This window comes from Acanthopagrus latus, chromosome 15 (genome assembly GCF_904848185.1).
Source record: "Acanthopagrus latus isolate v.2019 chromosome 15, fAcaLat1.1, whole genome shotgun sequence".
Classification (NCBI taxonomy): domain Eukaryota; kingdom Metazoa; phylum Chordata; class Actinopteri; order Spariformes; family Sparidae; genus Acanthopagrus; species Acanthopagrus latus.
Genome location: NC_051053.1, coordinates 6,740,194 through 6,768,134, shown reverse-complemented (window position 1 = coordinate 6,768,134; position 27,941 = coordinate 6,740,194). Strand labels below are relative to the sequence as shown.

Sequence of the window (27,941 nt, the reverse complement as noted above, 5' to 3'; positions counted from 1 at the left end):
CACTTGAAACTCGATGTTTGAGACTATTCTGGAAGCGTAGTCCTTCCTGTTGGTCACATTTACACACGTTCACCCCGAGCTTGTGTAACGCGCCGAGCGTCTGGTTGTGTAAAGCACCTTCAGCCAATCAGAGAAGAGAGGTGTATAGAGGCCGAATTTATGTAAAAACACTCGATTTAAATTGATTTTGCAATGTATGATGAGCAGTTCTGGGAAGATGCTGAAACTGAGTCTTGTGGTTGCCGGAAAGTAATTCCTTAAACGTTCACCGTCAGATTCATTCATCCGCAAGGACAGACCGCCTCGTTCATCTGACAGCTCACTGAGCAACGCTTAAAAAAGTATTCATCTACAATTATAAGACTGCCAGCTGAGTTAGAACGAGAAAATCCTCCTTCAGTGGAGGGAACCCTCTGCTTTGATTTTTTTAAATTTCATCTCACAGGAACAGCTGTTGGAGCATCATTTAGACAATCAGGTGGCAATCTAATAAACCAGCTTCACACTGAGCATTTCATTTAAGTCAACAGTCTTACATGGGAGAACGATGCCTTCAGGGAAGGGTTAGGAAGCACAGGAGGAGGGAGGGAGGGAAGGAGGGAGGGAAGGAGGGAGGCAGGGATATAGGGAGAAGGAGGGAAGAAGGGAGGATTGACTAAAGGAGAGCATTTAGAAGTCATACTCCTTCACTCAGTCACTCTCCCCTCGCCAGTGACGTCCACCACTGCAAACATTTGCTGCCTGCCAGGTGAGTGAACTTTCACCTTCTCCTCTGACAGTTTGTCAGAGGAAATTCTTTTATTTTCACTTGATTTCCAAGTTACTTATTCATTTATGCGTTGTTCTGTCTTGTTATGCATCTGGGTGCATGTGTAACAGGTGTCTTAAGGGTTGAGATGCTTTTGTCCTCTCTTCTTAATTCTTAATTTTATTAGGTTAACTTTTTTTTTTTTTTTTAAATAGTTAACTATAGTGCCACGGAAGATCAAACATTTGGAGAAAAAAAGATAATTACAATTTTGTTCTCACACCGAATTAAGCAGTAACAGATCTACAGAATAAGGCGTTCTTACTGTGATTTACTGAGGCGAGTCTCTATTTGCTTGTCGCTGGTTTGTTCCTTTGTAATTTTACCATCACAGCTGACAAACAGATATTGTGTATGCTGTGTTGCGCTGTCATGTGGCCTGCAATGATTTAATGTTTCAGTGTCTGTCTCCCACCACTGCCTCCCTGTTTGCCCGTGTCACTTGTTAACCTCCAGTTTGAACGTGCCTCGTGTCCGTGTCTGGTTAGTTGGCCTCGGGGGGAATGTTGATTCACGTGAATTGCAATTCCCAAAAAGAAGGCTGGTGGGTGTATCTCTAATTATACGCCTGTGTTGTGTGTACATGAGTTAAAAAAGCATTCATTTTATGCGTTTAGGCTTCCATTGATGCTGCAGTGGTGATTAAGATCAGATGAGGGACTATAAAAACAAGTTTTCATCTCAGCGACTGGGAAACAGATAAACTGCCACGGCGATGGCAACTGTCTCGGTCGGTCCACTGTCCATCGCTCGGTAACAGATGAGCGCAGGCCGGTGGCTTTACTCTGCCATGGCGACCTGAACTGTTTTGTCCAGAGGATGTCACCGTTGGTCTGTTTAACGTTTAGGCCTCTATCTGTGGATCTCTACTGCCTGGCTGTTTGACTGAAATTAATCAGTCTTAATGCAAAGTAGATTAAAGGGGCTCTATAGTTTTGGAAAAGACATTCAAATGCATAATTTGAATATTTACACTATTACTTATGTAATAATACAAACTTGGAAATGTGTATCTTTTCTATAACTGAGTAAACTGTTTGAAGCTAGAAAGGTGACAGGGTTTGAATAGCTGATCATAAAAGGACTACACAGGTGGCAGGGTCCGCCAAATATAAACAGTATGGAAGTGTTTATATTGGCAGACCCTGCCACCTGTGTTGTCCTTTATGATCAGCTGTTCTGTTTTGAAAACAAAGAGTTTGTTTTTTAAATGTGTTAGGGCATAAAAAGAAAAAAAAAAATCAGTCAGTGAAGATACTTGTCTTTTTCATTCTCAAAACTACACAGAGCACCTTTAACTCTCAGGATGTATCTCCCACTGATAGGAAAATTGCTGAAGCTCTTAACTAGCTGCTTCATTGACAAGATAGTTCAACTAGTGAATGAAATATAAATTGCAACATCATCTAATTCGACAAAACTGAATGATCTGAACCTCTACCTGCAGACCCCCCTTCCTCTCAGTCACGATGACCCGCACCCTCTGCTTGAGCCTCCCGCTGCTGCTGCTGCTGCTGCTGCTGCTGCTGTCCCTCTCCTGTCCCGCTCGAGCCGAGCCGAGGCGGACTACCGCGGCCGCCCAGCGCAGGGCGCCCCGCGCGCCGGCCGCCAAGGTGCGCTTGGCGGGCAACTATCAGCGAGAAGCGCACGAGGGGCGCGTGGAGGTGCTGCACAACAACACGTGGGGCACCGTGTGCGACGACGAGGTGGACATCAAGCTGGCCAACGTCGTGTGCCGAGAGCTGGGCTACCAGAGCGGCATCACGTGGGCTCACAGTGCCAAGTACGGCGAAGGAGCGGGTGAGAGCACTTCCTGTACCCAATCACACCACGGCTGGCTTGAGAGGTTGGGTCTCCAAGGTGTAGCTAATGATAATTAAGGGTTTTCAGGGATCATGCGTCACTGTTGAAGCGCACTGACACACTGAATTAGAACAGAGGCATTTGTCCAGTTCACCTGAACAATTTATGATACTGCATATGGTGTCACTGTCATCACTGAGATATAGTGCAAAATACATCATTCATTTATGGCGAAAAGTAACATGGCTGCCATTTCCACCATGAGGTGTTTTTGCCATGACTCCATCTTCATGTTCTGGCCTCCAAACTGTTCGACTGTACCAAGTTTCATGCTTTAATGAAATAAATAAATAAATAAAAAATGAATCATTTGAAGCATATCACCCAGGCTACATTGTTAATTGACCAAATTCCCACAGGACCGTTTTCCTCCACCATTATGCTCAGGGTGGGAAGCTCAAATGTCATTCTGTTGTGTTCCAGGTTGCAAGTTCTGTAAACACAGGAAATATGTCAGATTTGGTCAGATTGGTTCCATTTCTGAGCTTCCTGTCTGATCAGAAAGACAATGGAAAGTTAATATCCAGAGAGGCAAAGAACCATATTTCTTTTTTTGGTATTTTTTGTTTTTAAATATTTTCTTTTTTGCCTTTTATGGCTTTATTGATAGTTCAGCTGAAGAGGTGGCAGGAAACAGGATGAGAGAGAGGGGGAGTGACACACAGCCAAGGGCCCCAGGCCGGGAGTCAGGCGTTATTTGGAAAGTGATATTCCATATCCACCTAAATGGACCTTTAAGCTGTTGCTGCCGTATTGGACCAGTTCCAAACTTCTCTCCTACAGAAACTTCCATGCTAAAGCGTGCTTACCCATCACACAACACCAAACTAAGTGTATGGCTTAACGAAAGTCCGCTAATTAAGACATCCAAAATAACTAACATCATAAAGTGACAAAGATAACTTGTTGCGGGATTGGAGTCTACATCTTGTTAAGGTCTCCTGGCAGGCTGCTAGGGCAAATACATGGGCCAAAAGAGGGCATTTGTTTCAGAATAATGACAGCATTGGCTTGCCAGAGCTGTGCAACACTTGCTGTGGTTTATGTACATTCTTTACTGCTGCTTTTAAATCCAAATTAAAGAGAAGGTTGAGTGGATTCAAGGAGCAGGATCTACAGCACCCTGCCTTGTAAAATACTGTGTATCTACTGCTAAACACGCCGCTAAGGTGCAACCCTAAATCAGCGTGCCAGTAAAAGTCAAGTGTTAGGTGTTTAGGAGCTGATCCTGGCCCTTGTGTGGATGCTTTGCCCAGTCTTTCTATTGAACAATCAATGAAAATCATCATGAATGAAGTAATGAATTGTTTATCCCTTCGCAAGGCCCAATATGGATGGACAATGTACGCTGTGACGGCTCAGAGAAGTCCCTGAAGGACTGCAAACACAACGGTTGGGGGGTGAATGACTGTAAACACTCTGAAGACTTGGGGGTGGTGTGCAGCACTGAGCGCAGGCTGGATCAAACAGCCAGCAGAGGCCACACCACCATCGCCAGGCCCAACGGCAGCCCCGCACCTCAGTGGCAGGGACTAGTGGCCTCCCGTGGGCGTCAAGGATATGGCTATTATGGAAATGGACACCCTCATGAGATCCCCAGATTCCAAAGACACTACCCGGTACTCCAGTTTACTTCTGATACATTTTTTCTTTTTTAATTTCTAGGAAAGACATGTGACTGAATATGTGTTATGCACATCTTCCCCAAGAATAACAGGAAGGTGCAAATCGAAGAGGTCCGTCTTCGCCCCATCCTCATGGCTTCCAAGAAGAAGAGCCTGGTCACAGAGGGTGTAGTGGAAGTGAAGCATGCTGGGAGATGGAGGCAGGTGTGTGACATGGGTTGGAGTCTCAACAGCAGCCGGGTTGTGTGCGGGATGCTCGGCTTTCCAGAGGCAACTAAGCACAATGTCAAAACATACAAGTGAGTATGAATTTTTCCCACAACACAATTCACCACCGCAAGCTCAGTTATTAGATGACAAAACATTTGGTTCAAAAGGGCAACATGCTCTGCTATTCACCCTATTGTGAAGTGAATAAAAAACACATCCCGAAGAATAAAAACGCAACAGTGGCATCCCATTCACAGCCACTTTGAGTAAAGGCCTTTTTTTGGGCTTATCTTCCTCCCCCAGCCACTTCTTCCCTGTGTCTCGCTTTACTCCCCCCTTCCTTCCTCAGCTTCAGGATGATGATAAAGGGATCCCTGTCCCCTCTCTACTGCCCTTTCTCTACACCCCGCTCTAGGCAAATCACCTCTGCTCACCTCATTACCTCTCTCTCACTCTGTCTCTGATGCTATCTCCAGCTTGCAGCTCTCAGACAAACAGCCCCACTTTAACTTTTAGATTCCCATGCTGAGGTGTAATATCACTGCTGATTGTGCTTTAACTATCCCATCGATACCATGTGTGAGACAGGGGTGGCTATTGGAGAGTGGGATGAGGGTCTTTGTGAAGCAACTCGTCTTATTGGCAGGGCAGTCACTGCAGGCTTGAGTCAGCCATGCATCTCTTCACTTTTACATCCCACAATGTGTGTGTGTGTGTGTGTGTGTGTGTGTGTGTGTGTGTGTGTGTGTGTGTGTGTGTGCTGGGCATCATTCGAGATTTTTTTTTTTTTCCATCTTGTTGCCAGTGAAATACTAATAAGTCTTTCAAGACATTACTTAAAGGAACATAGCATTTTGTTCAAAGTGTCAAAAAGTAAAGAAAACTTTACAAAAATCATCATTGACTTTTTAGGTTCAATGTGTATGATTAAGTGGCATCTAGCGGTGAGGTTGCAGACTGAGACCAAAAGAATACCCCTCACCCTCCCCTTTCTAGCATATAGGAGATCCTACGGTGACCCTTAAAAACACACACACACTCACAAAAAGCATGAAATTAGTTTGGAAATGTGGTGGTGCAACATGGACTCTGTGGAAGAGGACCTGCTCACTCTGTAGATATAAAAGTCTCATTGTCAGGTAACAGTGCTTTGTGTTTTAGGGGACTGCACACTAATGAAAACCAAAATATCATATTCCATTTCAGCCAATAGATCCCTCTAGCACTCTGGATCTTTAAGACCAAGTCATTGAAACAGAACTTTCCTAAATTAAGCCCACTTTAAGATTACCACCAATTATAGGATAAAGTTTGGTATTTTTGTCACCTTTTGATAGTCGACGCTAAAGACATGATTCAGTCATTACCTAAAGCAGTGGAAATTACTCAATTGCTTTCTTGCTAAGAGTTAAGTCAGAAAATACCATTCTGAAATCTGTATGGTAATTTAATCGCTGGAGCCATCAGCAGTTAGCTTAGCATAATGACTGACAACGGGGGAAACAGCTAGCCTGGCTCTGTCCAAATGTAACAAAATCCATCAAACAGAACCTGCAAAGCTAAGTAGACACAAATGAAATGTTATTATTTGTTAATCTGGTGGTGAAAAACAAATGGTAAAAACGCGTATTTGCTTGGCTACTTAACATGGGGTTTTGGTCAACTGGTTTTGTTACCTTTGATGGGAGTCAGGCTAGCTGTTTACAGTTTTTTATGCTAAGCTGGTATCAGTCTTCTTATTCAACCCCTGTCATAAAAGCAATTTTGTTTTGTTTCCCTAAAGTGTCAAAATGTTCCTTTTTAAAAGTGTTTAGATTAGATACTGAGGCCATGCATTATTCATAGGTGTCTCCATTTCCCCTTTTGACACATTGCTACACTGCCTCTCCTCCCGATAAAAATAAAACAGAAAAACACTGACAGCGGTTTTTTTTTTTTTTGGAAGGTTCTGCTCTTAAACCACAGTAGGACCACACATTAGCAGGGCATTACTACACTGCTATTATAAGACTGAATGGTGTCTGACCAGTTGGTACCCTGAGTGGAAGGGGGACCCAGTTGGATCGTGCTCCTGGAGAGGAGCCGACTGTAGGTGATTCACTGTTAAACTATTCCTTCCCTCTCCCGGCTGAGGTTACTCTGACTCAGTCGCAACATCTGCTCTGTACTGTAGGTGCTGGATTCCTCTTGTGACTGAAATGCTTTAACTTTTGAGTGGCTAACTTATTTGTTTTATAGACTTTTCTAACTTTTTATTGACTTTACAAATGGCCCGTATTGGAGCACACTCGCTCACTGGAAAGGTCTTGGCATTGCCCTTGAATTAAGCTATCTCCGCTGAACTCTGTTATTGGGAACACAGTGATGCTATAACTGGATTCTATTGTTGGAGGAGGGCATCATCAGGCATCATATCTTCAGTAATAAAAGGTCCTCAGAATGAGCTGTCGTAGAGCAGCCCCTGCCTGACTCTGTACACGATCTGTGCCGTATCATTTATTAGAGTACGGCTTCACCCGCATTGCAGGTGTGATGCTTTTCATGCCTCGCTTCAGTTTTCTATCACAGCACAGTTCCGCCACTTTATGCAAAGAAGGAGAGAGGCACAAGTAATAGTGAAGTGAGGAATAAGATGGGATAGGTTTGTATGACTGCAACATTAGAGATTTGGCTGCTTACCAAGAAGTGAGAAATATGCCAGAGGAGGACAGGGCTGCTGTAGCTTGAAGGACTTGGAGTGAAGCCTGCAGGGAATCAGCTCACTGACTGATTCAGGATGCTGTTTTAAGTCTCCCCCTAAGGTCGAGGAGCAGAAACTTGAGCAGTAGCATAGATGTGGTATTTTTGCCCAGCGTACTGTATTTGCTTCTAAATGCACAGTGATGAAGTCCCATTGTGTTGATTTTCTTTAATGTGGTGTAGCATAGATGACTCTGGCTTGGAAGCGGTCGTGACTGGCTACATCTTTGTGTGCCTGTCCCAGCTATGACCTGGTGTTTTTGCTGTAGCCTCAGGAGCTATACTGGTCCGAACCAACACGATGTGTTTGTTTCCAAATCTGTACCTGTTTTCTATCTCCACAGATGCATATTTGTTCTCTCTCAACATGTGTTTTTGACTTCAAAGTGGTTGTAGGTGTACACATGGCTCAGCGTCTTAGCGGCCAGTGATAGACTGAAGTTATTTTATAGTATTTGGTTTCTAAAAACAGGATGAAACCCCATCTTTGTTATTGTATAAGGATGTTTACAGAAGAATTCTTGAAATACAGGTAATGTTATTTCAGCCTTGACTTAAGGGTAATTGTTAGGATTGCACTCTGACTGGAAATGCCACTGTAATTATGATTACAAAATGTGAGCAGAGTCACAGAGGAACAATTGGGTTTGAAAACAATATAATGTTCAGTTTTCATGTAACATCTTCCACCAACGGCTGCCAGAAAAGCTCAGGATTGTGTTGCATGGCTTGACCAAATTTAGCCGGGGACACTCCCCCCTGTTTCTCCATCTTCACGTCTCTCAGGCCATTCTTAGAAATCCCGGACCGTGCCATGTCTCCCGGCCGCCTGTGTCTCTTGGATGAGACTCTGAAGATGCTGTAATTACAGGTTGGTCACGACCAAGGCTCTCTGGGGTTTCTGCTGAGAGTGAAAAAACACCCCCAATTATAGCTGTGTGTGTGAGCGAGAGTAAGGCAGAGTTAGCGAAGTAAGGGGGAAGAGAGTAACAGGAGAAAGAGGGGATGGAGAGAACGAGCGAGAGCTGCAGTCAGACAAGCCAGATTTTCGCTTGCTTGTGTGAAATATGTCCAATTACAGCTGTAGTTTGCAGCGCGGCCCGCTGTGTCAGCAGCTGTCTGTCTTCCTCTGTCACCGTAGTGATTTGGGGACTTAACTGGCATTTTATGTTTAATTATGTTTCAGCCAAAATGAGGGTATCATTTCAGGCTTTTTGGGTGACATTTTGTGTGACCGAGTCTGGTTTTCCTGTCTGATGTCTATGTGATCCTCCTCAATATCCTTGTCTTTAATTTAATTTTACCATCTTTTAATTTCTGTATGGATGCCGGTGGCTATTTTTATGGCCCGGAGCAGACTGTGGAAGCTGACTTTCAAAACTGAGTTGAAGCATAGTGATCTGTAACAGCTCACTCTGGTCAGTATGGAAATACTTAGCAGCTATTTGACATGCAAGATCCTTTTCATAGATACTTAATATAGGGAAAAACTAAATCCTCTAAAATATTTATGTTGGATTCAGTGTGCTCTATACCAGAAATAATAAGCTGCATCAAGGCCTTGTTTTTTTTTTCTTTTCTTTTTTTTTGGCTTAGCCTTAGGTCCACTATTAAGATAACTTCTTGTACTGCAAAAAATATTTTCAAGCACTTTAATGTCACCTAATGAGCTGAATAAGCACCATGTAAACCAATGTTTAATGATAATATATTTTAGCATGCCTAGTGTTGAATATAAACGGTCGATGCTGCAATTTTCGCAGGAGAATAGTTTTTATAGAGCAGATTAAAGTCAAAGATTAGACTAAATCTAAGGGTTATACCCATTGTTCCCAAACACCCAAAAGTTGCGTTGTTAGTACAAACGAATTACAAATTGAATTGCAGTAAAAAAGAAAAAAAAAACTTATTTATGTGATTTGTATTGTAGAACTTTGTGAATATTTTTACATTAACAAAAGATTCCAGTGAAGTTTTTGGAAATGAAAGCCAGTGAGCAGTGGGAGAGAGATGAAACCCAAACAGTGGTGTAATGCTTGTCTCCTAACAGGCGGGTGGGACTCCCTATCATTAGCCTCTGGCTCCACAACAAGTGCTGGATGCACCGTTTGGCTAAGCAAGGGTGATGAGTGCTTTTAAGGTGGAAAACAAACTAATACTGAGGCTGTCTTTTCATTGCATCAGCACACGGCTTGTGAAGAACTGCCTTTATTCCGGTCACACTGCCTATTGCAGTTACGTGCATTTTTAAAGAATTAGTTCCCTTCACAGCTAAGAGAAGGACCTCCCTCTCACTTATTTGATTTGATATATTAGAAAAGTGACATTTTTGCATTTTACACTCCTTGAATGAAGTTCCATCAACAAACAGTGCAGTCAAGTCAGTCAAATGAAAGACCTGATGGCATCATTTCTAGCCCGTGTAGTAGTCCTGTTGGTCTCTGAAGAGGGAAAATGGTTTGCTGATTGGTCTGTGGTGAGGTCACAAACAAGTCACAGACATGTTTGCCTCATGGGAAAATGTGTGTTTAAGGGTATGCTCCTCACTGTCTATCCCCGGGGAAATGCTGCTGCGGAGCCACATGGCAGACACATTTAAGATATTTTACAAGTGGAATTCAAGACACTGTAAAGACGAAGCGGTAAATTCTATACAACGTGTCGCAATTAACAGCAGGTCTCGTGACATAACACACAGCTTTATGCAGAGCCATGCACGTGATTTAAAGTTATGGGATTTTTTTGGCCATCAAGTCAAATGTTTGATATAGCTTTTGGAAGGCTATTTAAGCTATTCGGATTTCATTCACAGATGTTCACGATTTAAGTGCTTCATTGAGCTCCTCACGGTTGCATCTGTGCTTTAAGTGGGCCTGAGAAACGGCCTGAAGTCCATTTGAAGCTATTTAAAAATAACATCTAACCCTATGTCTCTTTTTGGTAAATGGTTGCTAAGATCAAAGTATACCAGTTTTACTAATATTTTTGATGAGAGTTCCCTTCTGGCTCATTTACCACTCACAGCATCAGGAAACAAGTTGTTATGTGCTTCTGGAAAACGGTCAGTCAGCAGTCCGTGACCAACTACATAACATCATGTCAATGACAATGCTCCTCTTGATTCCAACATCCTCGGTTTGTTTTGCAAAGGTTTTTTTTTCGCTTTACCTTTACGGGAATGTCTAGGGTTCATGTCAGAAATTCAAATATTGACCTGCCTGTGCTTTCATACAAACATCCTCAGACATGTTTGTTGCTGTTAAAGGTCATTTTTTACCTCCACCAAGAAGGTTATGTTTTCTCCCGTCTGTGTGTCAGGTGGTTGGTTTGTCAGCCGATTACACAAAAACTGCTGCATGGATTTCCACAAAACCTTGATGTAGAATGGGTGTCAGCCTAGAATAGACCCCATGCATGTGTACTGGTTCAGATAAAGGGACAGTTCCAGGATTTTTTTGCGTGGATCTTAATGAAAAAAATGCGAGTACAACTAAAAATCTGGATTTAGCAGATTTGAATATGTTTTATCTGATATTGGTTTGGCATGATTGAATTAAAGAGGGCTGTTGGGCCTTGGTGGAGGTATGTGGTCTTCTGAGCTCCCCTCTTGTTTTTAATGTGTTGAGCCACAAAGAATGAAAACGATTTTAGCTTCCCACTCTTGTGATGACATGTTGATGTACAGCTCCTCAGAGAGTAAACTTGAAAATGTGTTTGTGGATGTGCTTTCCTTTTTTCGGAGTTCCAGTTGTAAGTGTACAGTAACTACTGTACCCTGGATGTTGGTTGGATGATCCAGATGTTGTGCCACATCACAAACCACATCACAGTATCTATGATGTACTAGTCTTTGGTGATAATGAGCTAGCAGGGATATATGGCACAATTTCACCTACTGCCTAAGTGCATGGAGAAAAGCCTGAGGGGGTAAAAACTCGAGCAGCACTTGTTGTGAACAGACCAACTTCATTGTCAGATGTTTGAAACATCAGTCAGGCTTTAGCGTGTGTGTCCCTGAGTGTTTTGGTGTAATTGATGTGAATGTCGGTGATGGTGCATGCACTTTGCAGTGGTTTGAGGATGTCCTGGCACGGTCTGTGTGGCATGTCTGCTTTGCGTGTCTGCCAAGAGAACAGAAGGCTTTCCTCTCCACTGCTCCCTCGGGTAAGCCAGCCTACTTGCTGCATAAATCTTTATTTGGTTCTGGCCCTTCTTGGACGTGCAGCGCAGCGTAGTGCCAGAGTTTTTGTTTGTATATCGTGCTTGGTCAAACCCTGTTTTCCCAGAAACGTTGTACATCACTGGTGTTGAATGTCATGATTTTTTTGGATGGCATGCGGCTTTGGAGGTTAACAACACGGATCAAAATATATTGCGTTTTTTTGTCCTTTTATAGTTCTTACATCCTGTAGTCATGTACAAACATTGAAACAGGTCTTGGAGGCTTATGTTCAAAGGGTCTATGTTAGTCCTGAAGGCAAGTACATTTTATTTAATGTAAAGGTGGGTAATTTGGATTGGCAGCACATTCCTGTTGAGCACTTATCCTTATGTTGGTGACAGGAAATGTGTGTTGCCTTTCAGCTCAGGAACATATGATACACTGGCCACTCTTAACATAAACAGTAAATAGCAAGCTGCCCACATTCCAGATGGAAATATATACTACTGAACCTATAAAGCAAGAAAGAGGGATACACTTCCTGAGAGAGAACACGAACAGTGCATTCTTCTTTAAACTATATAAGTCATCACCATCAGTAAACCTATCTATACACTCACCACAAAGCCACATGCGCAAGTCATTCTGGGTTTATATACAAAAGTTCTATTTGGAGCTGCATGATTCATTTTTTCGATAAAGTCAGCGTCTGTGCTACAACTTTTTTTTGCTCCAGCAAGATGACTTTTCTTTATGTGCCTCAGCTCACTGGGGCAGAAACCTCTCCTGTGTGGCCAGGTTACATATTAAACAAACAGCAGATGCTGCAGTATATCCTACAGAGATCACCTCCATTACATAAGAAGTTGGTGGCTATGTGTGTGTGCTGGTAACCTCGACAAATATCCCGGTCTGGACGAACTAACATCCATCTCTGCTCTTTGATTTCACGACAGGAAAATATGGGACACCAAGGTTGCAGATCCTTCGACAAGGTAATTAAAAAAAAAAAAAAAAAAAATCATTCTATTCCTCATGTTGCCATATTTGACCTCACTCATCTTGCAACTCTGTGATACTGGAACACCTAACACGTTGAACTTCATTGAAGGCTGTGAAATTTTTAACCAATTCACCTATTTCATATGAGAAATGTCTGTTTTAGAGTTTCCATCCTTTCTTTTCTCGCTGAGTTGGAGTGGGCGGAGCTCTGTTGGAAAACAGCATTGTCATGTAAAATAATGAGGACATTTACTAACGTTGCGAGCAAAGTCAGTCAAATCTGATCAAACCAAATTTACACCGTCTTGATGAAGCAGATTAGCCAAGTTTTCAGAGTGTTTAACCCTCTTGACTATGATTACTGCCAAATAATAAAGGTGTTACTGATAATATTCACACACAACTTGTGGCATTCTGTCTCCTGCCATTGCATTCTGGTTACAAAAGCTCTGTTGTGTCTGCTCACGTGGTTGTCAGTTTGATGTAGCTGACAAGGCCAGTGCCAAGTGATTCCAACAGCGTTATACTACCTTGAGAGATAGACAAAACAAAACAATTTTGGCCATGACAAACATTGTAAAATTGTAAATTCACAACCACAATACTATTTTTATGGACAAGAGATGCATTATTCTGCACCATTCTACAAGCTCTTACATCTGTTATTTCTAAAAAGATGATCTGTCTACATAAAGATGTTATCAATATGACTTTTAAACACTTCTTTTCTTTATAGGTTGAGCCTCATGGCAAAGAAGAAGGGATTCTGGGTAGAAAAAATTCACTGTCTTGGAACTGAGAACACCCTGTCAGAGTGCCTTGCTCAGCTGTCGATCCCCCGTAGTCCCACCCCTTGTAAGAACGGGAGACATGCAGTGGTCAAGTGCATACCAGGACCTCAGTTTGCTCGCATCTCCTCAGGAAGACCCCAGGCCCCATATCCAGTTGTGGTAAGAATAACAAAGTGAGGCCCTCACTACGACGATTATACTGTAAGTTTATGGACTGAACATAAGCCGAGGTGTGTTCTCTTTTTTTTTTTTTTTTTTTTTGCCATATACAGCCTGTGCGACTGAAGGCTGGCCCCAGGCTGGGAGAGGGTCGCGTGGAGGTGCTCCGAGACGGTAAATGGGGGACCATAGTGGACCACATGTGGCAAAGAACTGCGGCCAGCGTGGTCTGCAGAGAACTGGGTTTCGGTACCGCCAAGGATGCCCTTGCTGGAGCCTTTATGGGTCAAGGTGAGAGAGAAAAGAGTTCAGAGCGAAGGCTTTCACACTGACTGGAAATTCTGAAAACTCCACTTTTAATCTAGTTGTTTGGAGTCTGCAATTTGGATGTTTGAATGTTTATCATGCGTCATGATATTCTAGAGAAGACAGAGACTTTTCCTGGGATTTGCTTATCTTTCGCTTATCTTAGACGCCGCACCCGTCTGCCCTGGCTGATCAGATAATGTATGGGCTTGTGTGTTTGTCTCTGTCTGTGTATGTTACCTTGTGAAGTTGCAAATGTGTTGATTGCAGTATCTCCAGCTGTGATTACACGGATCCTGTGCCAGGGCTGCCAGCTGCTCAAACACCACGCACATGTGCACACTCACACACAAGTTGAAATACTCTGCGGTGGTTAACATCAGCGTTCGGTAACTAAATCCACAGACATAATCTTCAAACTTCAGGAAAGGTTCTCATTCGCTCATTCGCTTATTCCCTCACTGAGTGCTGTGGTCTTTTTTCCTTCGATTTTAAATTTCCAGCTCTGGTGATCACAGATTCAGTCGGTATCCAGCTGCACCGGTGGCGTCCCCACCCTTCTGAAAATGTGAGAACAGCTTCACCACGTCTCAGGCTATGGTGTAGTCTCTAATCATGCTGATCGAGATGAAATGTGGGATGACAGCATGCTGGTGCAGTTGATTATACAAAGGATATTTTTGCATGTGTTGGATTAGCCCCTTTTGCTTTTTAACATCATACGTTGTGTTTTCTGCGGATGATGTCATTTACACTACCTTTCTTTTTGATGAGTCTAACAGAACTCATTTGGCTTAGTTGGCTCTTTGAAGGGGACTTGCATTGCAACCTGCTCCACACCCCTTGTCATCTGGTTTCAATCAGCACCTCTAGTTGTCAGGTCAGTGTTCAGGTCCATCATAGTTCCAGCAGTCTGAGGCAGGGGTGTTTAATTTGTCAGGAGGGGCTGAAAAAGCTTTCAGTTTTCCACCTAAAATAGTTTTTCCCTGATCCAGCCGCAAGACTACATTTATATATTCGCAAGCATGTAAGTGCTAGCTTGGATGTATTGCATGGTTGTGTGTGTGAATGTATGTCATAAAAATCAGTCTAGGAGTTCTAACTTCAAGACTTGGCTCTGTTTGGTTTGAAAAATGGCAGGTTTACCCTCTACTTTTACCTTTCTGTCTCACTCCTGGAAATATATGTTGGTGCCCAGCGGGTGCCCAGATGGGAGGTTAATATAAAGAAAGAGTTGTTGTTATTTTGGTGGAAATGTGTCTAAGATGTTGCACTGAGAATAGATGTCACTGAACCACATCTTTTCTCTGGCTCATTGTCTGACTCAGCTGCCACTGTGGTGGTTTCTCAACAACAGCAAACTAAATACTTCAAGCAAAGGCCCAGATGCTCGAAATACCAACAGTTTTTATGAAACACTCTCCAAATAGCCGCTGCTTTTAAATCTGCAACAGGATGCAATGCCATTATGCACGGCACACACTGTGTGTACCTTTGTTAAATTACGTGTGCACGACATCATGTGTTTCACATTCAGTGTTTAATTCTTGAACAAAAAAGCAAATGCTGCTTTGTCACATTTTAAGTCATCACGGAAACATTAACAACGTGAAATACAGTTTAAGTTTGACTGAAATAGAAACTGCTGCCATCATATAAAATGATTCACCAAACTATGAACTAATTGTTACCATTGATTGTTAAAAAAAACATACACAAACTATCTGCCTTTGGGTGCAGATTTGGGGTTGTGCTTCATCCAGACAACAAAATGATTTACTGGAGAAGCTTCTTTTCATTTTATTTGAGCTATAGCTGTCAAGTTTCATAACAATGAGACTAGTGCCGTGACTGCCTGAGAATGTATTTGTTATTGACCACACACTTCATATCTATATTCAACTTCACCTAGAAGCCTGTTTACACTTTGTACTGCTAAAAAAAAACATATTCTGCGGACCAAAGAACCACTTTGTGTTTGTCGTTGCAGATCTGCAATTAAAACGCATAGATGCATAGATGTACTTACTTTCTCTTTACTTGGAGCCCGTCAAACTCATGTTCATTCACTCACACGCACAATTGTGTGAGTTCAAAACTTTCAAAGTTTTGATGTGACACAGGACTCTCTCGACTTTTCTGTCTCTGTCTTTCAGTTACATACACACAGCCATTACTGAATGATTGGACTTCAAAGTCCTCTCGCAGCTTCCTTTCTATAACATTCAGCCTGTTAGGCATTTTACTGTGACATATAATTTTCTATGTGCTCCAAGGCCACATAAAGACAGGCCTATATGTCATTGGAAAAGGCCTAAATTAGACTCTTTGATAGAAAAAACCCTCAGTGAGAAAAGCCAACCTGAAAGGGTGGTTTATTTAAAATGCAGCTTAGTACTGCTTAAAATCATTACTTCTAAAAAGGCATCAACATTTTGACTCATCACATCGCGCTGCCTTTCATTCAGGTGCACTTGCTCTCTGTTCACATAGGAGAAAGAAACTCCAATCTTTCAGTCAGCAGTCTGTAGCGTCAGGACCCCACAAGAGGTTGTGAATTATTTATGATGAACAAGTGCGATAATGTGATAAAGGTTTTGGTCGAATGGCTGGTTGGCTACAAAGAGTGGCAGACCGCGATCAAATGTGGTCTCTTGAGGCTCTTGCTTGCACATATTAACTTGCCTGCAACTGTGATACACAGGCGCACACAGTGCACAGTATCACAAGTTTTCTCATAAGTTAAGTGTCACCATATAACTTGTTGGCCAGCTTTGAAATCCTGTTGACAAAGTGAAAACGTGACTTTGATGCTGGTTGGTTTCTACCATCGGAAAAGCCCACAGGCAGACAGAGCTATTTACGAACTCGCATGATTTTAGCACTTGGCTAAGAAACAGATCTGTCCGGTGACAGACAGGTTTTGTTAGAAAGAGACGTCCCGTGGAAAGAAAAACACTACAAGCACTCCATTAATGTGCCCTAAACAGAGTGTAATTTCAGAGAGGAAAAGAACAGGGTTTCCCTTGTAACCACTAACCAACTATTTGTGCTATTCTCAACAAGAATGTGACCGATGTTAGCCTATTTCCATCCCTTAAAGTAATTTAATTTTGTAATCTGTCCAAGTGATCTCTGCCAATTCTAATTATATGGTAATTGAGCTTAACCGTTCTCTTGTAAATTCTGAATTGAAGCTACCGCGTTTATATTATGCCGCAGTTTTGCTCTTATAGCTGCAACTGCTGTCAGTCTTAGACATTTAATGTTGAAGTTCTTGGAAATTGATTTCAGGGAGAATGAAAGCGAAGAAAAGCTCGACCAGCCCTCTGACTGCCTTCATCATCACATTTATCATCACCATCAGTGATTTAAATTACAGAGACAGGGTTTCTCTTTCCTTTCTTGACCAACGTTGTTATTTTACTGTGTAATTTTGCCTGTGAACTACATATACATACAGTGTACCATATGTACATAAGGGAGTAAATCACCCTGAATGTCTGTGTGTATGTGTGCATACTTGTGTGTGGCCACTTTCATGGAATTTATTTTGGGTTTCCATGGCTTCCCCAAACTATGGCTCCTCATTTTGAGGATTGCTCCAGTTGGCCCCATGTTCGTCACGTAACTTAAACAGTGGGAGTTTGGATGTAGTTTGTGGCCTTTACCATTCAGATAGAGGCGGAAGTGGTTCAGATGTGTCATTTTCATACGTGTGAACCCACGCTCGGTGACCAGCATGGAGGCAGGCCTGCAATCTGCCAAAACCAACACAGAGACAGTTTGGGTTTGGTCGCATTCTCGTCTCTACCATTTTGTTCATCTTCCTTTTCGCCCCTTTTTTTTTGTTGGTTTTTCTTGCTTTCCCCCCAGTTTGTGTGGTTTTGGTTGTGTTTATTTCAGTGAAACCTCATTTCCAAGTCTGCAGCTTGAGCCTTTTGTTTTAAGAAGCACGGAAGCCGTTGTTTGGTCTGTTTTCATATGCTCCCATCATTACAACAGCGGCAGCTGCTTACTTTAACAACATCTAAAGCTTTCCTTCCACCATCTCTCGTGTTGTTTAGAGATTATCTGGTTTTAAACTACAAACGAACACAAGTGAAAGTCTCTCTCTTTTGTTGATACAGATTTGGTCTTGTTTGTTCACCCAGGGTGGCGCACTACACGCAGTGTTGTTGTTGTTGTGCCTAAAGCAGCAGAATAGTGGTAATGAGGTGTGACAGATCCCCAGAGTAGATGGTGGTAGGTGGTTCTTCTGCTTGGCTTGCAGGAGCATTTTGTCATGACAGCATTTCATTGTTGGTTTGAAGATTAAGTGGAGAAAGAACATTTGAAAGGAAACACGGAGCCTTGTATGTGTGTGTGCTCCTTTGCGTGATAAAGTCTGCTAATCTCATTGTGTCTGTATTGGGTGGGCACAAGCAGAGCACAAGAAATATTGCCACTAAGTTATGTCCATGCCCTTTTGGTTTCTGCAGCATTGTCTTTAAATCTACCATGTCTCCTCCTCCCTCTGCAGGCACGGGGCCTATCCACATGAACAGTGTCCAGTGTATGGGCTCAGAGCGCTCCATCCTGGACTGCTACTTCCAGGAAGTTCAACCATGGACATTTAAACACACCCAGGATGCCTCCGTGCGCTGTAACGTTCCTAAGACTGGCATAGAGAAAACGGTATCAAAGTTACATTATCACAAGACATTCACTCAGCTTTCACTGATAACAAATCACCCAATTCGATCCCTTTGATCCAATGGATTTACAGGTGAGGCTTGCTGGTGGTAGAGTCCCATCAGAAGGCCGTGTGGAGGTGTTGATGGAGGTTGGTGGACGCAAGCGATGGGGCGCCGTCTGTAGTGAGAACTGGGGCATCAACGAGGCCATGGTGGTATGCAGACAGCTCGGCCTGGGCTTCGCTGCCAGCGCTCATCAGGTAATAACTGATCGACATGACATTCGTGACTGACAAAGTGGAGTGAAGAATGTCATTTTCATCTCTGAGTCTAGTGCCAAGGTTAATGACACCAACATACACACAGCAACTTTTCAGATCATCAGTGTTTAAAATTAAGGCTATGATGTCCCGAATAAACAAAGTGGCGCTCCCACCTCTAAACCAATCAGTGTAATTTTAAAAACAATGTCACCATTCCAAAAACAGATTTGTCAAAATCCCATCACTGCTGTCTGAATTATTGATGAAATAACAAACAAAAGATGTTTAAACAAATGAACACGTGGCGGCCAATCCATAGTCTCAGCCCTTGTATTCATTGTGGTGGACAGTGAGCTATGATACTGCTCACTGATTAAAAAAAAACAAAAACTTGTGCCTTTTGACCCCACCCCCCTTTGACAGGAGACTTGGTACTGGTCTGGTGACCCAAATGCAGCTGAAGTGATTCTCAGCGGCACTCACTGCGTGGGCACAGAGCTTTCGGTTCAACAGTGTCGTCGCAACAACCATGTCCATTGTCCTCGAGGAGGAGGAAATAAGGCTGCTGGTGTCAGCTGCTCAGAAAGTAAGTCGAGCCATCTTCCTCTCGCCCCATCTTCTCCTCGACTAAAGTCTAGAGTCCTAACATAACCTCTCATCTGACCTCCCTCAGCGGCACCTGACCTTGTTTTGGATGCACAGCTGGTCCAGGAGACAGCCTACCTGGAAGACCGACCCCTGCACCTGCTGACCTGTGCCAATGAGGAGAATTGTCTGTCCTCGTCCGCTGCCAGGATGAACTGGCCTTACGGCCACCGCCGGCTGCTGCGCTTCTCCTCCCGCATCATGAACATGGGCCGGTCCGATTTCAGACCCAAAGCAACAAAAGAGAGCTGGACGTGGCACCAGTGTCACAGGTAGAGAGAATTTTTATGGAGGTGTTACATCGCTTGTGTGTTGGTTGTTGCAATAGAAGATTATTGAAATACTTACTATTCGTGGGATGTTGCGGTTGCCCTCTTAGTTTAAAGTGTCCTGGACATGATTTAACTGTGGTTTTTAGAGGCTGTCGGAAATATTCCAACAACACCTGCTCCTCATATGAAATTGCTTGTGCGTGCATTAATGACAGCTCCCTCCAGGTAATTTGAGTTATATTTGATTTAATTACATTCAATTGCTACCAGGAAAGAAAACATGCTTAAGTGTGATCTCTGTGCCAGTGCACATGCGGTTTGATGAGGGGCTCTGCAGGTAGCATGCAACATTAAACATAAGAGCCTTTGTTGGTCAGCAGCATTTTGTCCATTAGCTGTCCTCAGGTCTCACATTCCACTCGACCTCTCAGTTTGTTCCCCTCAGTAAGCTGTCAGATGACGAGAGCGCTCTCAGGCCGGTCGCCACGAGAGAAGAAGGAGCCGTTTGAAAGCCACAGTATTGGCTGTGTGAAATGTGTCCCAGTAAGTTACGGGTGGCCTGAAGCGGTGTTGTCATCGCTCCAGATTCATTAGCCGCCCAGCAGCACGTGTCTGTGGAAATGACGGTTAAACCGATCCAGTTACCGCAGGTTGGGTGTAATACAAAGGACAGGGTTAGCCAAGCCCGGTCAGGTCCGCCCCAGTTTGTTACAACAACACATCAGCGCTATGGTGTGTATGTTTCAAAGCCCTCCATTCACTCAGAATGAGTAAACAGCTCGACCAAGCCGGCGCTAAAACAAGCCTCTGTGAGAGGTGTTACGGTGACACCCACGCTCGTGTTCAAGCGGTGAGGTCACTAGGCTGCGAGCCATAGGGAGCCAGTGTTCAGTTTGTGTAAATGCACACACTCATAGATGTGCAGACACGCACATACACACTCTCACCTGGACTTTCCCTTTCTGTCCTCCCAGGCACTATCACAGCATCGAGGTGTTCACACATTATGACCTGCTGACTCTGAATGGCACAAGGATTGCAGAGGGACACAAGGCCAGTTTCTGTCTGGAGGACACGTACTGCCCCGATGGTAATGTTCACCACTATTCATGAGCCCCAGTAAGATACTGTTTCCCATTAGTGACAGGAAATTAATATCAATATTTCAGCTACAGCTATTTAGATTTTTACTTTGTGGTTAATGTATTAGATCACTGCTGTTGTTGTTTGTTCACTCTCCATTTACTTGTTATATCATGGATGAAATAACTCACGAAGCAGCAGCATTCATATGTAGTCTAACATAATGCAGGAAGCTAAAGGCTCTTAAAAATACCAGGGAGTGCTGAGCATTAAATGAGCTTTGATGTTGTGATTGATAATGTTGTTGGTGTGCGTGTACGTGTGTGTTAGGACTCCAGAAGCGCTTCTCCTGCTATAACATGGGTGATCAGGGTATCTCCGTGGGCTGCTGGGATACGTATCGCCACGATATCGACTGTCAGTGGGTTGATGTGACGGATGTGCGCCCAGGAGACTACATCTTCCAGGTTAAAAATCATTTTATATTTCTCACATTTCCCCCTTCGCACTTCTGGTCGTGTCGAGAAAATCAAACGCCATTAAAAACCCCTTCAACACTGGACACAAAAACTAAAAGTGACATCTGGCTTTTGTCCTCAGTAGGAAAGGGTAACATCTGCATTCATCCCCGGGTCAAATGACTCTGCATTAAACATCAAATCTACCCCCAAACATATTTCAACCTTAGAGGCTCCCAACCAATGCACGTTGTCATCTCAGCCACAAATTCCATCTCCAACCCGCTTTGTACTGTTCCCTGTTCTTACACTTTGTTGACACTGCATGTGACACACCGGAAAGATTAAACGGAAAGGTGAGCCACTGGTGGGTTTGCTGGTATTGAATAAAAGGTTTACATGTCTAATTTTGTCATGAAACTTTATGGAACTTTATGTGTAAAGGAGCATTTTCACTTTAAGGGAATTGCTTTTTTGCCAGAAGATATGTGCCACTCTCGTGTCTGAAAGATAAACTAACTGGCTGCTGGCTGTTGCTTCATATTCAGCGTACAGGTATGAGATTGGTATCAATGTTCTCATCTATCTCTAGGCAGGAATTTAGACAAAATATTTCCCCAGATGCCTAGTCCTACCTCTCTAAGGTCCAAGACTTGGTGAACGAGACACAAGTTCACAGGCTCTGGAGGTGGACGTCCACGTGATTTCTTCGTCTATTTCAGTAAAACATCCCAACCCACCTCAACAAAGTCATCACCTCAACCATTCCATGTTATTACTTCGACCAGGGTCAATCAGTCGAGTCATTGTGGCTGGTGCGCGAAAACACATCAAGGACTCCATCTCCTATTATCCTCCATTTCCAGTTCAGACTACTGATCCCACCATGGTGTGCAGCAGTTCTCAGATCCCATGCTGCCAATTACCCCCCAGCTGTGGAAGACTGGTTGCAGTGTAACTCACTGATAATTACCAACGCTGACTGTGAGGTCGCATGCAATCTTTGTAATTACACTTCTCTACTCTCTATTGAAGATGGATTTCATTTAATGTACTCGTTATAGATGTAACACCAACATATATGCGCCGACGGTATTTTCGGCATGCCGAGCAGGGTGTAATTATAAAGTAGTGCATTGCTGCAGCACAATGTGGGGGCGGAAATTGGAAATGAATGATGGAGGAGGACAGAAATGTAGAATTGGTAGAACTACTGAAAGTGAAAAGGCCAGGGTCATTTGAGGAGACCAGCACTTTGGGGACTTGCAAATTAAACTGAGAAGAACGGGAGAGGAAAAAACTGAAAACACTGAGTAAGCTGAGCACGGAGTGAGTTATTCACCAAGGCTGCGGAATTGGACAAATACAAACATCTTTTACAGCAGCTCCCCTTCACTGCTGTGTTCTTTCATTTATCTAGTAAAGTGCAGATGATGCCTGACTTTTCTGATCCCGGGCTTTACAGAAGGTTCAGCAGGCCTTCCCTTGAACCACCCACTGCTAATGAAACACACCAATTACCCAAATTAACTATTGCCTCCCTTTGGTCAAACAGCAGCTAGTCCCCCCTTCCATTAGGAACGGCTAATTTGCCACCAAGGAATTCCTCCTGCCCTGTTTTTATTTTTATTGCCACTTTCTCACTGAGCAATACATTCTGCCGCTGAACCAGACCTCTGCAAAGGCCTCGTACACTCCGGTCCAACACTGTAATTTACCCTGAAAAATTGAGAGAGGCGAGTTATTGTGCATTCACAAAGTTTTTTAAAGTTTGTTTTTTTTGTGTGTGTGTGTGTAACTTGCCTTCTTTCTCCCTGTAGCTGTTTGTAACATGTACTTAAAGTGGGTGTAGCAGTTTACAGAGCAGCTATTAGAGTAAATGGCTTCTCAGTATTATCACGAGACCAGATTAAGAGAATGGTTGTATCAGCAGTTATAGAGCTGCTCTGCAAATGACAGACTATTAGTACAGTGCATGGCAGCACTCAGAATAAGACTGACTTCAGACACATAAACATGCCTATACATAACTACTCTATGGCAACACATCAATTCCAGCGCTTATTATTGCATACCTGTGCTGGTATGAGGAGTGGAGCAGATTGCTGATCTGCAGGAGCTGGGGGCAACACCGTGGTATTACCACATTCCATCAACGTCAGCCCCAAAGTTGCATAACCTCTTCTCCAGCTAGTTATCCTGTTTTGTGTGGGCAGAAGTGTCTTTGTTCATACATGTAATAAATTCTTTTACGATGGGCTTTCCCTGAAAATCTACCGCTATGTTTTCGTGCTTTGCAAAAGTGTTTTTCAGTCCATATGTTTAGCTGCAGGCTGCTAAGTGAACATCTCTCCAACTTCAAGCCCATGAGAACGTAGCGTATAGCGTGTTTGTCTTTCCAAATAGGAATACTGTATGGAAAAGTAATCCAGCTTTTTATAGATGAGAAAGGGACTGACTATAAAAAACAATACCAGCCACGAGCGCTGTTTAATAACAGGCCCTCTAACAATTTTACATCCAACTGCTCTTTATTGAAATGGCTTTCGCAGTGTGTAGAGAGAGGAGACTTGCTCCTTGTTTGACCATGTGCCTGGCCTGCTGGAGATAGTGTTACTGTAGATGAAAATGAGAACAACAAAGTGATAAACTCCCCCTGTTTACTAATAAACGTTTGTCGCAGTGATGAGGTACACCGCTGCAGGTCACCGGGTCAGAGACATGATTCGATGATGACCGATTCGCAGCAGAGGTTGAGTATGACTGTGTCTGTTTGCAGGTGGAAGTCAACCCCTCGATGGACATGGCGGAGTCTGACTTTATGAACAATGTCATGAGATGTCGGTGCAAATACGACGGCAGCAGAGTGTACATGTATGGATGTCATGCAGGTGAGGACAAAAAAAACGTTTACCGCTACCTCACTTTATTTTCTTACCTTCTTACCTTTCCTCACTGACTATGTTTAACTGAACACTAACATTTACACCAGTATTCTGATACTCTGAGTTATGTGGGATATGCCAGTGTTATTCAGGTTTTTAGGAGCATTCTTTGGACATGCATACAGCATGTTTAGCGCATGCGTCTAAGTTGGGTTGCATCACACTCTCCCAACTGTCTATGGTCAGCTCTGTGCGATGCCTAGCCAGCAGTTTGTAAGGATGGGTTAGACAGACATGCACAAAACAGAAGCACACATTTGTGGTCGGAGGGCAGCACACACCTACGTTTAAACATAATGAAAGACTTGGATATCAGCAGGTTTTTGGATTTGCACAAATATGGCAAAAAAAAAAAAAAAAACATATTCAAGAAGTTAGTTAACTGAGTGCGATCATTATTCAAAGCATTTACGGCTGCATATAAACTGGATTATGAGTGGAATATTCATTTTCAGCTTTGGAAAATTGTTACCACAGGAATAATTTGCACATTTTAACGTAGGTGCTTGTTTTTATGTTATTTTCTCCTCATAGGTGATGCATACAGCGCAGAGACTGAAGACCTGTTCGAACACCAGAGGCAAATCACCAACAACTTTATCTAGCCCAACCCAGCGCCCAGTACGAAGGCCTTCCAGTGGGGCCCAGAGACTACTCAGGGTGGGTTGAGGTCGATGGCCCCTGGCCCTTGGGACCTTAGGACCCACAATAACAGAGAACACACAAAATGGCGCCTGTTCATCTTCTTGACAGATGTGGATAAAACACTCACAGCAGCGACCATTACAGAGACTCCACTGACAGACAAGAGTGGAACAGGTGCCAGTCGGCTCAACATGTTTTTTTACTCTAGTTAAGTAAGAAGATATTGGATATTAATTCAAACTATACTGAGTTTTGTGAATGTGGATGACTAGTAACTTAAGTTGGTTATTCAAAACGTATACACACGAATGACCTTATTGTCCCTATAACTTATCCGTCACCAAGACAAGAGGGAAGCCGATGCTTTTGGGAAATCTTATCCCTAAGTTAGGAGATGAAAAAAGAAAAAAGAATTTGATTTCTTGCAAAAAGTACTTTACTGTTGCATTACTTCAATATTGGTGCTCTTTAACAAAACTGTATCTTGTTATATTGACCTCACTATGTTTCAGGCAAACAGTGTTCTACACTGCATTTTTGGTAGTTTAACATCACATTTAATTAGCTACTATTGCTTTGGTTTTAATAAAAATCGTTGTTTTATAAAGGTTTAGTCATGCTACAAAGTTTTGCCTCTCATCTAGAGTAGGTAAGAAGAGGTCAAATCATTTCTATGGAACAAAGCACTTTATCTTTTAAACATCAGTATTCTAGTTTGGCCCCCGTACTTTTTGAACTAGCCACCAAATTGACTTATTTGCATTTGTTTTCTAAAAATTACTATCTCGTGTTTTACACTTCAGAAAGTGAAATATAAGGTTTGTGTTTACTTTTCATATACAATGTACTATTTATGCTGTAACTTTATTTATTCATGGACTTCACACATACACAGCATGCTCAGTTTGTTAGCTAGTGCTTCATTAACAATATGGAATATTTTGTTTTTCTGACATAATTAACGAGGGAGGAAAAAACGATCCCATGCAGTAGTTGCATGACACAGTATGAGACCTTCCCATGATGCAGATGAATAATTGTTGATTCATTTTACTTTAGTTATTAAAACAACTGTAACTGTACAGTTTCACTCTTCCAGTCACTCTGATGGGAGGGAGAACCAGTCCGACAAAACCGCAGTAGTGTGGTAGGCAGGCAGGCAAGCAGGCTGGGTTTTGAGAGCATATAAAAAGCCTTTTAATTACGTATGTTTGGGTTAGACTTAAGGTTATGGTTAAGGTTAAAGCTATAGCATGTGCTTTAAAGAGACACTATGGAATTGTTACTTATGGAAGGAGCGAGAATCTCGACCTACCACCTTACGCAATGTACAAGAGAGATTCTGAGTATCTGAGAGATTTGATCAGGGAGATTGAAAGATTGAAAGAAAGACTGAGAAAGTAAAATAGAGAGAGAGAGAGAGAGAGAGAGAGAGAGAGAGAAAGAGTGAGAGAGAGAGAGAGAAAGAGAGAGAGGTAAGACATTTTCTAGACAGACTTATGCAGACATACAATTTTTACTACCAGATCTGCCTTTTTGTAGGCAGCCATACAGAGACCGCAAGCTGGCATTTTCAGCTCCCCAACGAGAACAACATGTTTGGCTGAGAGAGAAAAATAAACTCCTCAATTCATGCTTCCACTCAGTAAACAGTGGCCTTATTTGTACCAAAGCCGGGCCTGCTGAAACATAATGCGTCTCTCTACACTCTCTTTGCTAATGTTTTAGCTCCTCACCAAACAGTGATGCCTCCAAATCCATTCATTACATTACTTTACAACGTGGAACTTGTGTTACAACCGTGTTGTTGTACCCCATTAATGTGTTTCATGTGTTTTGCTTATGGTCTGAGTGGTTAAACCTAAGATGGGTTTTCTAATGGACAAATTGTGGAAAGGACACGTCACTCATTAAGAGACAATTGTCGACTTGGTTGATGTCTTCAGCAGACTGTCTTCCTCCTCACTGGGCCTTCGTGAATTCAACTCAGCAGAGAAGGCTGAGGAAGAATTTGTGGATCGGTAGAATAATCTTTCATAATCAGGGTCAGCCATTTTATTACAAACTGTTGGAGATGCAACTGTTAGAAGATAGAGCTGAGAGTCTCAAATGAGTGTTTGCTGATATGCTTTTCTGTTGTTTTGTGCTTGTGTACAGTTGCTCTTGACATATAAACATGGTCCGCTCTGTGTGTTATTTAAAATTATATATCAACCCATAGCTCAAGGTGGTTCACATTCACCACTCTCGTCACATTACTGTATTTGTGACCCATGCTGTATGCAGACTGGGACATTTTTTTTATTTTCATGGCCAGTCATGTTTCTATTTTGTCTTTAAAGCTGAGAGTGTGAGCTACATGGTGCTTATCTACGGTCACATTCATAGAAAAGCTGTGCTCTCAGGGACTTTGAACTCATCTAAAGAGTAAAAGAAAAATAACATGTCGTTTTGATGTGATTTAGCTTGCTTTTAGCTGTGATGCATACATGATGACACCAAATGAACTGGAGCTGTTTTTTGTTTTTTTTTTCGTTTTTCAGCGCTCTTACGAACAGTACTCTGTACCCACATGTTTATTTCACAGGTAAAAAATGTAAGGTATGAAGGTGATAAACATGTTTTTTTCCTTGAGGAAAGTTTGGATAACTGTGGATAGACACTGGCTGAGTCAGAGGCAAATTTCAGTTACAGCACGAATCAAAAGCCATTCATTCATCATTACTGTGAATCAATAAAACTTCATCACATACTAAAAATGTCCTCTGCTTCCTGCCTCCTTCTTGCTGTTAATTCATGACACTGCAGAATTTTTGTTGATGAGAAAATGCCTCGAATTGTATGTTTCCTCCGCCTCAAGAAGCAGCAGTTTCCCTCCACTTGCTCTGATATATGTCAGCTATTTTGTGGGAATATCTGATCTGTCCAGGCTGGCTAAGGAGAACTATTGAGCTTTTTTCGTTTTTTTTTTTTCCTTTCCTTCAGTATTTTATAATAGGTTATTGTACGTTTTATTGTATTGTAGGTTCATGTAAAAGATCTTGGAAATTGAAAAGGCCAAAGACCCCGGCAACAGAAACGCCTCTCTCCCACAGAAAACCCTGTTTCTGAAACGCCTCGTGAGAAGTCCTGCCTTTAAATCTGTGACACTGTGACATCGTGCTACGTCACCGTGTCACACATTTGCATAATATATACCTAGGAGGTAAAACAGATTGTTTCAGCAAATGTAAAAGCATGTAAATCTATTCTGGTAGTAAACAGTGTTGGGCAATTTACTTTGAAAATG

The 27,941-nt window shown here is 42.6% G+C and overlaps 1 protein-coding gene across 1 annotated transcript; it reads left to right on the top strand.

Moving 5' to 3' along the window:
* The first annotated feature begins 674 nt into the window (after positions 1-674).
* On the top strand, positions 675-27,209 carry loxl4 (lysyl oxidase-like 4). The gene is made up of 15 exons (XM_037122579.1): positions 675-748; positions 2,256-2,608; positions 3,995-4,290; positions 4,381-4,595; positions 12,364-12,402; positions 13,146-13,359; positions 13,473-13,650; positions 18,188-18,342; positions 18,434-18,601; positions 19,028-19,190; positions 19,278-19,521; positions 20,496-20,611; positions 20,935-21,071; positions 23,842-23,953; positions 24,542-27,209. The coding sequence occupies exons 2-15, from the start codon at positions 2,278-2,280 to the stop codon at positions 24,610-24,612; spliced, it is 2,439 nt and encodes an 812-aa protein (XP_036978474.1). The 5' UTR covers positions 675-748; positions 2,256-2,277; the 3' UTR covers positions 24,613-27,209.
* The last annotated feature ends 732 nt before the right edge of the window (positions 27,210-27,941 follow it).

What these genes read in the sequence shown, in the direction of transcription:
- loxl4 (XM_037122579.1), top strand. Translation starts at nt 2,278, where the DNA reads ATGACCCGCACCCTCTGCTTGAGCCTCCCGCTGCTGCTGCTGCTGCTG. An exon ending in CACAATGTCAAAACATACAA is followed by an intron (nt 4,596 to 12,363) that starts GTGAGTATGAAT and finishes ATTTCACGACAG; the next exon opens with GAAAATATGGGACACCAAGG. An exon ending in GTTGCAGATCCTTCGACAAG is followed by an intron (nt 12,403 to 13,145) that starts GTAATTAAAAAA and finishes TTTTCTTTATAG; the next exon opens with GTTGAGCCTCATGGCAAAGA.